Source organism: Rhagoletis pomonella, unplaced genomic scaffold, assembly GCF_013731165.1.
Source record: "Rhagoletis pomonella isolate Grant_MI unplaced genomic scaffold, Rhpom_1.0 Rhpom_scaffold_00014, whole genome shotgun sequence".
Taxonomy (NCBI): Eukaryota; Metazoa; Arthropoda; class Insecta; order Diptera; family Tephritidae; genus Rhagoletis; species Rhagoletis pomonella.
In genome coordinates this window covers 12689736-12704113 of record NW_023458568.1, presented here as the reverse complement: position 1 = coordinate 12704113, position 14378 = coordinate 12689736, and the positions used below count along the sequence as shown (strand labels likewise).

The following is a 14378-nucleotide window of genomic DNA, read 5'->3' as shown; positions in this document are numbered from 1 at the left end:
AGCCCGTGAGTAGTATTTTCTCTGGCTTTATTTTACTGAAGCATCCCAATTATGTATCCAGGCATACATTTACATAAAATGGAATGTATTTTAAACGAATTACTCTATTTTTGCATACACTGTAGTTCTGCGTTGAATTCCCTTCTGCAGTATACGCGTAAAATACACCGACATTTTTGCCAATAACTGATAAGCGAATTATTGGAAATTAAAGGTAAATTGTTATTGCTTTTTAGCCTTCAATGTGATGCGCTTATTTGTTCTCAGCTTCTTAAGGGTTTTCAAACTCGCACTACCATCATACGGCAAATGCTCGATCAGCTACTTTGAAGTGACGCGGCTGTCCACAGGTGACAACTGTAAGTTTCAAGGTCAATGGAGTTAGATATTCAGGCACAGTCGCCGAACAATTCAGTTGTATTAACTCACCCTCCATATCCGGCTGCCCTTGCTCTCGTGCAAGGGAAATAAATTATTTTAAAAGTAAACCCGTGTTTTACTCAGTGGCGCCCAACGTGGGGCCACACTACAGTTAACGGTAAAAATCCTTATAAAGGACAGAATTTTGTGGCCGTGGCACTAAGGGGTATTTGAGGCAAAAAACCGGTCAAAAGTGGTTTTTCTAAAATTCATAAAATGACACAAAAATTGCATGTTTAAATAAGTACGATAACCGGTTCACCACCCCCCAGCCCCCAAACCCGCGTGTTTTACTGCGTCTGGCCACATAATCAGTCGGAACCTAGCCTTTGTGTGTAACGCGTGTCTTTGTTCTCGGCGCTTTTGATTATTTTACATATTTCTCTGTGTTAATATGTCTTCGTATGGTGAATTACCACAAAAATTAGTATTGAATATGGATGTTGAAGGTATGTACTTTGTATAAAAATATGTTACATTTAATTTATCGTCAAAGTTCCGCATTTATACTTATGTTGAAAATTTCCTTCTTAAAAACGTGGTATTTTTAACAAAAGTTTAAAACAATAGTGTTTTTGTTTATGTGTCGGGCTTTGTCGCCTTACATTTAAAATGTGATTATAAAGTTTGAACCTTTTCCTATCTGAATGAAAAATAAAATCTCCCCCCGACCCACCCCAACCTTTTTAAATTTTTTTTAGTCAAAGGCAAAATTTTTCAAAATATATAGTTTTTTCTTTATTTTTTTCTTTTATAATACATCGAAAATCAAGCTAAAAATCTGAAGGAAACTGTAGACAGGGAAATATCAGTGAAAATCAGTCACAATATTTTGCTGACAGTGGTAGACGGAAAGGTCTGCAACTCCACAACGGACACTGCATCAACTATGCGATGTTATATATGCAGACATCAAAGGATTTTAACAAACTAGAGAAAGGTGCGGTTAAAAAAGAAGCCCCAAATTTTGGGCTCTCAGTACTCCATGCCAGAATACGCTTTTTAAGACTGCTGTATTTAGCAGAGCCGTGAACCGGATGAAAAATTTTGTCGGTTCGGTTCAGCGGTTCGAACCGTTTTTGAACTTTTGGATTGGTTCGTCACAGCGGTTTTTTGGTCTTTGAACCGGGGTTTCGGTTCGGTTCAACGGTTCGAAAAACAAACAACTAATAAAGTCTAAGTTCGGGCGGAGCCGAACATTAAATACCCGGAGCAAGTATTAAATATATGATTTTCACCTCTCCGAAAGCTACCGTAACATGGTAAGCCGGGTGTATCAATTTGGAGTAACTTAGCGTCCTTAAATTTCGAAATATTGGAAGTTTCAAGCATTTCTGAAATTTAGCGTTATATGAAAAGCGGCCTCAATTTTACTCTGATTTCAATAATTTTCGACGCTTTGCTTTTATTTGGCAAGCACAATAGCCATACCGAGTTTGGTACAAATTGGTAGAACGGTTACCGAGATACATATATGTGTACACAAGTGGGCGGTGCCACGCCCATTTTCCAAAATGTTATCATAAACGTATTTCTTGGCAAAGAATTGTTGCAAGCATCAATTTTGAATAAATTAGCTTTAATATTTACTGATTTATTCAAGATCTCGTATTTCTCCAAATTACCGTTATATGTCCGATTTTATCCATTTTCAATACCATCCGTCCCACGCCCGAAAGAAGGGCACGTACAAAGTTTCGTTAAGATATCTCAATTTTTACCCGAGTTATCGTGTGCACAGACGGACCGGCGGACGGACAGACGGACGGACAGACAGTCACCGCTTAATCGATTTCTTCTGTATACATTTGTCTATATATATCTCGAGTCGTTTTACCTGTTACAAACAACCGTTATGTGAACAAAGTTATAATACCCTTGTGCACAAGTGCGCACGGGTATAAAAAATAACTCGCAAGTTTAAGTGTCAAGTGCAACAACGCGCAAGGTTAAGGATCTAGTGTCTGTCAAATGAGATGGGTTGGCTTTACATTTGATATTGTCACATGGTAAACAAACATGGTAGGTATTACCATGTTTAACAAAAAGAAAAAAAGTGGGTACATTTATCTATTAAAAATTGGTTGAAACGGACCTTCAAACCTTTATGGAAAGTGGTTCGGTTTTCGGTTCGGATCAAACATTTGTGGAAAATTTCGGTTCGGTTAACGGTTCAGTTAATTAATAGAAAAAAGCGGTTTTCCGGTTCAAAACCGGTTCACGTCCCTGATATAAACAACCCCTTAAGAAGTGGCAAGCCCGTACACCGGAAGAGAAAAAGGTTGTTAAAGAAACAAAAGAAAAATTACAGAAATCTTTCCGAGAAGAAATGGGTCTACTTGTTGATGTTCCTAAAGCTGGCTATGGAAATAGCAATGATGAGAATACGTCCAGGAGATTTTTCCAAAATTCAGAATGCTCTCGCATTACCGGCATCAACTTGAAATTAATCAATAAGTTTAAAGAGATTCTTGAGGTAATCTCCAGTGGCCATGAGGTCGATCACCAAAAATTTGATGATTATGCCCAAGACACTGCCAAACTGTATGTGGAATTGTACGGCTGGCATCCAATGTCGCCTACAGTCCACAAAATTCTGATGCAATTCTGCCAATTGGACAATTATCCGAGGAAGCCGCTGATGCGCGAAATAAGCATATTCGCAAATATCGGGTAAAGAAAATCTTGCCATTTTCCGCCGAGGCAAAAACCATTTTGATTGCTGCAACACCGAACTTATACCCTGTGGGGAAAATCTCTAGTTCTGAACTGGTGCGCTTCTAGTACATTTAGACCCAGTACTGGTTCGCGATAAATCTCTTTTGCATGCAAGCAACTGGCGAATGTAGCATGGCGATGTCCTAGGAAGTGTCAATTGCCCCCCGCTGCATCCCTTTTTCGATAGTTCCGAACTAGTCCTAAATTCTATAGTTCCGAACCAGTTCTAAAATCGACAGACGAAAGAAAAAAGTATGATTTTTCAATATTTTGGTTCTTCCGTGTGTGCGATTTTAAGTTATTTTGGAAGAAATATGTTTTCAATTTGAAATTAAATTTGTTTGAATGATTGTAAGAAATGTACGTTTACATACCTTTAGCTGTAGCTGAGTTTGCAGAGGTGCTCGCTGTTATTTCTTAGATTCCAGACGGTCCCAAGATGTTGAAATGTTAACACAAATTTTAGTTTTGTATTACCAAGCTATGAAAAAGCATCTGCGAAGCACAGAATAGAAGCGTATTTGAACGAAAAAGCCGCCGAACACATATCTATGTAAAGTAAACACGCCCCGGCTGCATCCCTTATTCGATAGTTCCGAACTAGTTCTAAATTCGACAAATAAGATCTAGTTCGTTCTGCATCCCTTTTTCTATAGTTCCGAACCATTTCTAAATTCGTCACTTTAGATATAGATTTCTAGTGAAAAAAACTGAAAAAAACTAGTTTTTTAAAAGTACCACTTTTCGCCGATTTGGGACTGGTGGGGATCTAGTTCCTATCGGACTAGTTCCTTTTTGGCGATAATTACCTAGTACGGAACTAGAAATTTGATTCACTAGTCCGCGATTTCCCTGCAGGATATAGGTCGGACGACAATACTGTTCAAGATATTGATGATGATGAAGACGATTCGGATGTTAACAGCGAATCGGATGGCAACAGCGAATCGGATGGCACTGATTCAGAATAAAATCAAATTTTCTAAAATTTTTACTTAAAAAAAAAATTTTTCTGGTTTTTTATGTATTTTTATTAATAAATCCAAAATATTGATTATATATTGTTTTTTATTATATTTTGAGATAATATAGTCTCCTAAATAATTTTGACCGGTTTTTTGGCTCAAATACCCCTTTGTGCGTGGTTCGAATCCACCGTAAATAAAAAACTTAAGAGTGAAAACATAAACTTCGAAAAATATTAAATAAGAAAACAAACTACATAAATAGTAAAAACCACCTAAAAGGAAAACTGTGACGCGATGAGAAAAACCGTTGAAGGACAAATTATCAGATTGTCAAAGGCTAGTGAAAAACAATTAAGCGATAAAAAAGCAAGAAAACATGGAGTGGCTTAAAGAGCTTGACAAATTTTATAGTGAAGAAAAAAAAAAAAACAGTTAAAGTTACAATTCAACAAAAAAGGGGGCATACGTAGCCTGGAAAAACTCTGAAAAGCTGAAAAGCGTATTTTATAATAAAAAATTAGGCATTGCACGCCATGTAGAGACGACGGGACAGTACGAGAAACGAAGGACCTGGAGCAGATTTACTTAAGCGAGATATGAAAATATGTATGTAAGTAGAGTGTGCCGCAGCTATTTATTTCTAATCCTATTAAATGGCAATGATGTTATCGAATTAAAAATTTTGACTAAACGGTGAAACAAATTTCTTTTTCCCCAAGAGTTTCAGTGAGTTGAGAACTTTAGCTAAATAGGGAGAGAAAAAAGTTAGTGTTAAAAGTGTTCGTTTCTATAGGAAAGAATTGAATCGACATAAGGAGTTATTATCAAAAAAAATTTAAAAGCTTATTCAGACAGGACAATTGACACACAAACTATGCAGGCACTTCTTAGTACCGCGGTCCGTACTGCAACTGACCATTCCCGTCGGGAATTTCAATCCCGAATAGATGAACTCACTAACAGGATAGCTAGAATTGATACGCCAGCTCAAGTTGCGCAGTATGAAGCGGTTACTATCCCACGCAACGTGTCGTGCGAAGAATCCTTGGATCTTGTGAAGACCATGCCAGAATTCAATGGTGATCCAATACGGTACGTCTCTTGGAGGCAGGCGGCACACACCGCTTATAACGTGTTTGAAAGCTATGAAGTTCTGTTATAAATAGAAAACCCATAGACGTAATTCATTCGATACCAGATGAGTTAAAGGACGAAATAGGAGACATTTTATGAGGACACAACACATTGACTTAAAAAGACGCAATGCTGGGAAAAAGTTGAGACAATATAGTCCAGGGGATAAAGTTTTCGTAAAAACTAATATAAGAATAGGCAAAAAATTCACAAAACTTTACATTAAACAAGTAATTTTTAGCAAAAAAAACCGACTTCAACTCTCATATAAAAAAAAATATATATATATATATATCTCATGATCCACTGGTCGGAATTATCGAAATCGGTTGACGTCGTCCAAAGTTATGCGGTAACAAACAAAAAAAAAAAAAAAAAAAAAATATTCCGACGAATGATAACCTCCTCCTTTTTTGGAAGTCGGTTAAAAAACATGGCAAAAGAACCTCGGGTCGACTGTTTTAATCGACGGCCGAAAGGTCCACAAATGTAATTTGAAATATTAACGATACCCTTCCTCTCTTTTACAGAACCGCCATACTGCTAGGCTTTTTGGCCGAAACAAAAATTCTAAATTACACTATTTCTTATTATATCCCAATTACAAGCGGCAAAGTAGCTATACACAACGAATATAAATTTTTATTGCATAAGACCAACCTATCCCAATTTGAAGCAATAGTTGAAGATACGAACAGGCTCTAATAGAATCTCAGGAACAGCAGATATCAATAAACACAAACTTGCAGGAACAGATAATTGCGCTAACGGTGACAGTAATGGAATTATTGAAAAATGCTATGCAGACTCAAATAGATACAGGCAACCCTTTTTCCATAGCCACTGCCAAAAAGAGAGCAGTGATAATGGAATTAAAATCCGTTATAACATCAGTCACTCTAGGAAAAATAAAGGTTATAAATCCTATTTTGTTGAACGGTGTAGAAATTAAGGACATCTTAGCTGCGGACCACTCTGCCAACGTTAGCATAAGCGATTTATTACAAATTTCTAAAATTAAAAAATTTTAAGATATGTAATGTATTTATTTTATTCTAAAATACCCAGAACCCAGTTTGTTACCGTGTAAAGTTGTTGCCTGTGGTACATGATTAGACGATAATTTCTTTGGAAACGGATGCCGTAACTGAATGCGCCGGAAATTACATTCCACTGCACAATCGCAAAGAAACTATGATGACGAGCTTTTGCCAGCCGTTGAAGGAAAGTCCTTGTACGCTACAGCTGCTAAATAGAAACTCTGCGAACTGTAAGTCAAAATCTGCTGATCACGTTGCCCTTATCGAAGAAATTGACAATGGCATTGTGCTAATTAACAATCAACCAGCATCGGTGTAAGACGGAAACTTAACGAAATTGACAAAAGGTACTTGATCATATAACCTTATTATCTCTCCCATACTTACATAAGATCAACATAAAGAATCTCAACCATATGACGCATGTGCAGAGCCCCATCAATACCCGCACCTTACAGTCAGGAAGCGCCCTACTCCTGCTCCTAATAGTCATTGCTATGATTCTAACAATCTTCTTGAAACGACGACAAAGCAATACAGTTATACTGAATAGAGTCATAAGAGAAGCCGAGGACGCCTCCACTCCAAGAGGGGGAGTAGTTTACACCAGCAACAGCTATCAGGCGGGAATTCCATTCCCAACCAAACTGCTGACGATGCGTTGGCAAATTTGCGCGTGACAACAACTTAATTCCCAACAACATATAAAAGCGAACAGCGTAAACCTATACTACCATCATCCTCGATAAGCTACAACTGCAGGTAAACAGCGACTGCAACGATTATCATGCTAAAGCGAACAGCGTAAACCGATACCACCATAATACGGCAAATGCTCGATCAACTACTTTGAAGTGACGCAGCTGTCCACAGGTGACAACTGTAAGTTTTAAGGTCAAAGGAGTTAGATATTCAGGCGCAGTCGCCGAACAATTCAGTTGTATTAACTCATCCGCCATAATGGGCCGCCCTTGCTCTCGTGCAAGGGAAATATATTATTTAAAAGTAAACCCGTGTTTTACTAAGTTATATGCATTGAAATTAACAAAGGCAAACAAATATTAAGTTCAATGCTATCATATTAGTTTTTATTTAGAACAGGGGGTTATGGATGTATTCTAAAATGTAGACAAGAGCCACAATAAAGATGAAATAACGCCCGCGGGTGTTGCTGCACTCTACCGAGGCATTTCACCACAATGGTTCCATCCTTCTCATACCCACGAGCATTGGCTGCAGTGCTGTAGGCGATGACGGGCTGGATCACGTGGCTCTTGCAGTATTTAATTTCTGAGGTCTGTGTGGCTGATACCGCTTTCTTCTGTCGCTGTCTTCAATTGCTCTTCGCAAGGTGGAATTAGGCAATGCCACACCAGTACCCGCCATACTATGACTCGTAGAGACATTGGTGGGTGTAGCCGCTGTTTTCCTTCTCTTGCAGCGTTCACCAGCAGATTTGGATGTCGGTTCACCCACCATGGTCCCACTGGCTTCTGGAGCTCCGTAGACCTGGACCTCTTACTGGATGCAGCGAAAGAAGAAGTTCGGTCAGCCACAAAAGAGGTTTTCTCCTGCTTTTGTTTCGCCTCCCCGATTCTTTCTCCTCTTCTGGGTTTGTGAAAGAGGACCCACTCCGTCATTGGATGATCGTTGGCAGCGAGCTGCTTCTCTACCCACATCCCCTGCAAGAGATTGGTCCTCTTCCGACTCTGAAGAATAGAGGATTGGCTCTCCTCCAGGATGCACTCCTGGCCTATGACGCTGGAGACTTTAGAAATGGTTCGGGCCTCCAGAATCACACGTGTAAGTACCACCTGTAGTATTACCAAACGTTGTGCCATTACCATGATGTACAGTTCTGTCCCAATCTGCCAGGGTAGGTGGGTATTTTTCCTGTCATCCTCCTACTTCCCGAGATGCACGAATGCCATTCGGAACACACACCAAATGGATTTTAGTCGCCTTTTATGACAAGGATGCCTTACTTCGGGTATATTCTCGCGCCTAGCCCTCAGGCCTATAAAATGTTGAATTTATGTTGAAGTGTAGGGAATGGGACTCTTATTATTGGAAGCCTTGAGAGCCAGGGTAGCCTATCAGACATTTAAAAAGTATTAATGCATTACTAAAGCGAAACGGCAATAGCCCGATTCACGCTCCTTTAGTTTTCTTTTACTATAATAGGAAGCATCACGTAGGTGAAATAAACTTTTCAATAGAAGACCGTAAATACTATTAATCTATCTAATATTACCAAACAAATTTTTTAGATCGCCTGCCTGGCTCTCATGGCATATTTAATAAAAGTTTTTGAGTGAAATAATGAGTAAATGCTGATTTAACTCATTTTGCGCATAATGATTACATTACCAGTTCTGTACTATTAATATACGTTTGAAGAAGTAAAAAGTGACGTTTGGCGTGGAATACCGCGTATACCTAAAATGTAATACTACGTATGCGGCTGCGGTTTCGCGCGAATCGCTCGACATCGCTTACAATGTATCTGCGTAAATTGGTTAACGGGCTTACCGAAACCACAACATACAAAATATATTTCAAAAGTTTTGAAGAAAACAAATTTTTTTGCTCTTGCATTTTTCGGATACGAGGTATTGCTCGCCAACCGATGATGTATGTACGAGTATTTTATATTTATGTGTACAAAAGTTTATTATTGCATACCATTTCATCTACAGCGCGGCTCCAAAGAAGATCGCTTTCTTGTTCGTCAATGTAAAGCTGCGATAAACAAACTCTTCGAACAGAATCTTCGCATTCAACTCTCGGATGCATCATTCGTTAATTTGCAAGTACAATTTAATGTCGGTGACTTTAAATTTGGACAAATTTCCCCTCATGCCAAGCTTACAGAGGCAATAAACCGTTTGTTCACCTGCATGGAGCGTATTAATGGCGTAAGCGGAATATTGAATTTGAGTCGCTTTAATGCCCAAACTGAATTTTTCGACTTGATTGTTAATCTGGGCAATCGTACAGTATTTGAAACCGTTTGCAATTTAATTTATCGGAATGAGAAATTCAGATTAGTGAATGGATTTAACCTCAGCGAAAATGGTATTACCTCTGTAGCGCCACTGGCGGTATTTTCTGGAGTATCTTTTGCAGTTTTGGATTTAAGAAAAAATAAAGTAAGTTTTATTTTTCAAAAACATTGATATACGAGGGACACTAAGTAAGTCTCTAGACATGATTAGTATACTGTTGCATATACTGGTACCTCAAAAACATGGTTTTTGAACGTGCCAATAGCTTCTGGCGATAAAAATGGTTGCTCGCGCAGTTTATCTTTGATGTACGGGTACAATGAAGAAATCATTACGCGCTAAATCAGGACTGTACAGCGAAGGACCCATCAATTTGATGCTTTAAGTGCTTAAAAAAATAATTTGTTTGCTAGATGTGTGAGAGGTCACATTGGCTTGATGAAATACGTCACCTGTTATGATGTAATTTAACTAACCGCACTAATCGACACGAGCTACATTATGTGGGATCCAACGGGCTCATACATAGATTTCTAACCAGGGTTCGTATTTGCACACACATGCGCAGCACATCCTAACATTTTACGCTCACACACGTGTGCTGTGCATATAAAAAATTAAAAACTCTAACATTATTTTTATTTATATAAAGCACACGTACATGTGGGTGCTTGGCGTAGAGAAACGCATACACTTCGAATTCTAACTCAAATCCTAAAATAATTTTTTAATGTTTTCTGTCATATAAAAAACAAACAACATGTAATTTTTTTTGAATTGTTTTAAAAAAAATAACGTTTTATAAAAAAATGTCTTTAAAAAATATATTATGTGCATGTGCATGAGCAGAAATTTGTACAAAAATCGGCTCATACACATGTGCATGCGCTTAATAACAAACAGCACACACTTTGCTATGAGCAGAGTTTGTTTTCCACTTCTGCACACACACGTGTATGAGCAATGAGGGGATGTATTTCTGGCTTGTGAGCATGTATGCGCTAATATGAACCCTGTTTCAGGGTTCGTATTTGCACACACATGCGCAGCACATCCTAACATTTTACGCTCACACACGTGTGCTGTGCATATAAAAAATTAAAAACTTGCTCACATCACATGTGTGTGCTGTTTGGTAAAAAGCACGGGCACATGTGTGTACTTTATTTTTATTAATATAAAGCACACGCACATGTGTGTGCTTTGCGTAGAGAAACTTATACACTTCGATTTCTATCTCAAATCTTAAAATAATTTTTTAATATGTTTTCTGTCATATAAAAAACCAAGGCACATAAATACAGGTAGAAGCCAAAATGACGTTGCTCTCATGAGAACCAAACCTTTAAACTTCAACTTGTTTCCCTTTTATTTCCTATATTTCGTTACGCTTTGAGTGACATGTCGTTCTTTTTTTGAATGTTCGTTAATGACAAATTTTAATTAGCATTTGAATTTTTGTAGTGTTGTGCGGTTTATACTTAGTGTATGTGTTAAAAATGCATTACCGGAAGCGCTGTTATGTGGTGTTAAATATAATGCAGACACCACTCATTTTTTTAACGTGCCTCAATGTCCTTGGCGTAAGGAGCGTTGGGAAAGCAGCTGTGGGCTAGAGCTGCAGCGAAATGCCTTGCTGTGCGTTAACATTTTAAAGCACCAGATTTCATAAATGCACCGGGAGGTACAGGAAAGGCACGTTTGAAGCCAAGTGCTGTTCCTATGACCCTTATACCGGAAAGTCCCTCCAACAACACTGCAACTCATAAATCAAAAACAGAAAACAACATACAAATTAACAAATTTTAACTAAAGAAAATAAATAAATAAAAATAAAACTTCAAATTTACTTAAAAAAGTCAACCAGCAAAATGTAATTTTTTATTTTTCCTTACACACGCTCATTTTTATTTTTACTCTCCCGAAAACTTTGACTTTTGTAGGTTTGATGTCAATTTGGCTTCTACCTGTTTTTATTGTACCATGATAAAAAACAAACAACACCTCACTTGTTATTGAATTGTCTTTCAAAAAATAACGTTTAATAAACAAATTCTTTTAAAAATATATTATGTGCATGTGCATGGGCTGAAATTTGTACAAAAATCGGCTCACACACATGTGCATGTGCTTAATAACAAACAGCACACACTTTTCTGTGAGCAGAGTTTGTTTTCCACTTATGCACACACATGTGTATGAGCAGTGAGTACAAGTTGAATGTGTTTCTGGCGTGTGTGTGAGCAGAGCATGTGTGTGCAAATACGAACCCTGCCCTGTTTATAACGACCAAATGTTCATGCAGTATTGTGTGTATGGCGTGAATGCCTAGGGCCGCCACAATTTCACTATGCCAGTGTTTTCTGGCATACAATCCGATATTGGACGATCTTCTCGATGTTCATCGGCGAGCGAAGTACGACCACGCTTCAATGCATTGTACCAATTATATCGATGCGCCCTACGAAAACCTCTTGAAATATGAATTTGAAACTTTGAAGTGAATGTAAACTAAGCGCGCACGTACTGTAAAATGTTTGGAGTAATGTTGCAAAATCTAAAGACTTATTTGGTGCTCCTTCTAGATACTTTCATAGATACATATATTACCTGAAAATCTGATACTTCATAGAAAATAAAAAAATTATGCCGTTTGAAAAAATAATTTAAGTGTCTTACAGGCTTAGCTCTTTCAAAAATTCGATTTCCTATATAATCCGGTCAATTTAGACATTCGAGGTTACAAAAATTCCCACCCAGCTGAAAATTGGAAAAAAAGTTACTCGGGGGCAAAGGTCACAAAAACGGGTTTTCGCGATTTTCAGCGAAACTGTAAGTTTATCATAAAATTAGTTTAGACAAAAATTGTAGGTCAGATAATTATCTATAAAAAATGTCAAAATACTTTTTTTCCTAGGAGCCACCGTTTCCGAGATATAACGATTCAAAAAGTTGGAAGAGTTGTAATCGGCATAATATGTATACGTACAACAAAGGTGGCGAGAGTCTCGATTATGTCAGTCCATCTAACGCTATTAAAGGCGTTTCTCATGTCTAGTGTTGCCAGGAGGACTATTTTCCGAGAGTGGTGATTTCCTTTCTGCGCGTCCTGGAAACCCTCAACGACGTCTTGGACGGCTCCCAATGTGAATCTTCCTGGTCTAAAACCGTGTAGTCTGGGCGACAGCCCTCCTGCCTCCTGTATTTCCCGTGTTAGTCGTGGTTTTAAAAGTCATTCGTAGAGCTTTACCGCGGTATCGAGCATGCACAATGGCCAGTATTCCCCCGGAGACTCGAGTCCCCTTTTTCTTTGCTAATAAGCGTTAGTTGCTGCTTTTTCCATCTTTCCGGAAATATTTCTTCTTTTAGGCAGGCTTTGTAGATATGTAGCAACATATTCGGGCGTGAGTTTTCGCTTTCCTTTAGAACCTCCACAGGAATACCGTCCGGGCCAGAAGCCTTGTTGTCTTTCAGCGTTTTAAGGGCTGTTTTGAGTTCTTCCTCTGTGAGAGGTGGGAGTGCTTCGGGCTGCATAACTTCCGGGTCGACTGCTCTTGTTGGGTGATTGGGGAACAATAAATCTACGATAAAATGCATACATTTTGCTGTTGAGAGTTGGTTTCTTTTGACAGGTCCCAAGTTTCTGCATGACTATTTTGTAGCCTAGACCCCAGGGGTTGGTATTTACGCCGTTTCGAAGTTGCTCCAATTTTTTCGCTTTGCTTTTCCGAATTGCCCTTTTCAAGTCCCTTTTAGCTGTCTTGTACTCTTCCATTGTGACTGTTGTAACCAGGGCTTCGGAGCGGAGCGAAGCAAAGGAGCAAGGAGTTAAGGAGCAAAGGATTTTGGCTGGAGCGGAGCTGGAGCAAAGAGCTAAACAAAATTATTTGCTCCTTAGCTCCTTAATGAAAATTAAATTTACTAAATTTTTTTGCTACTGAAAACTACAGTTTTAAATAAATTTTCGTTATATTTTTACTTGACAGTACTGTTCATTGCACAATACCCAGCAGTAAGGGATAATTGCCTCGCCAATTTAAACGGCGATAAAAAACAATAGGGCTATTCAGGATCTTGTGCATATGCTCTTGGATTTGCATATTCGGTGCATTTGTAAATTCACAACAATAAAATGCACGCCATGACAGCAAGCAAAAAAATTGCAAATGCAATTGCATCTGCAAATACAAGACTATTTCCACAACATCCAGAACAGCCAAGTCATTATTCCCACCTAGCACAAAAATGTAAATTTTGCCAACAGTGCGATTTCGTACAATTCTCCATATCCGGAAACGAACGGAAAGCGACTACAATTTTTGTTCATTTACGTATCCAAAAAAGTCAAAAAACGTGCGGTTTTCGTATCCGGAAATGAACAGAAAACGATTACAATTTTCATTCATTTTCATATCCGGAAAACGTTCGAAAGTGATGATGTTATTTGAAAGCAATAATTGTATTTTATTCGTCCAAGCTGAACATTTGAAAGCATGTATACGTAGTCAGCAGTGGCTGAGCATACAGAGGATCGTGGCAGTATTTGTTAGCTTTCTGAAAGTGTCGGGTTCGAATGACTTCAGGCGCTTCTTTGATTTTTTTCGGGCCATGAAAAAACATTTGTGAAGGAAAGCATATTGAACGAAAATAGAAGAAAATTTTCAAAAAACAGCCAATTACGTAGCAATTTTCGTATCGTCAAAGTATCAAAAAACGAAATCGGTAAACGGACAAAAATCCGCATTTCATCCACTTTTTTCCTTTTTCGGATGCATTTTCAGATTTTTTCTGGCTGGGTTATTATCTGCCATTTTATTTACAAGACAAAATACATTGGGATCATAATTTTTTGGACGGTTGGGGATCGATATTTATGTAAGTAATTAAATAAATAAAACGCTTTTTTGGGAGCGCGAGCGGAGCTCCGAGCGAAATAAAATACCGGAGCGGAGCTAGAGCGGAGCGATAAAAAAGAAACATTTGCTCCGAAGCCCTGGTTGTAACACCTTTCTCTAGTAAGCTTTCTCCTTCTCTGGAGACAGAGTCGTCGAAGAAGAGCTATTTTCTCCGTCAACCAGTATACAGCTCTT

General features: G+C 38.3%; 1 protein-coding gene across 1 annotated transcript in view; it reads left to right on the top strand.

Annotated features, from left to right (window-relative positions):
• The first annotated feature begins 5169 nt into the window (after positions 1-5169).
• The window catches only part of LOC118749145 (nuclear RNA export factor 2-like), a 96350-nt gene continuing 87141 nt past the window's right edge, over positions 5170-14378 (top strand). The window contains exons 1-3 of the mRNA XM_036483913.1: positions 5170-5198; positions 5771-5855; positions 8980-9432. Coding sequence (XP_036339806.1) covers positions 5170-5198; positions 5771-5855; positions 8980-9432 — 567 coding nt within the window. The remainder of the gene's footprint in view (positions 5199-5770; positions 5856-8979; positions 9433-14378) is intronic.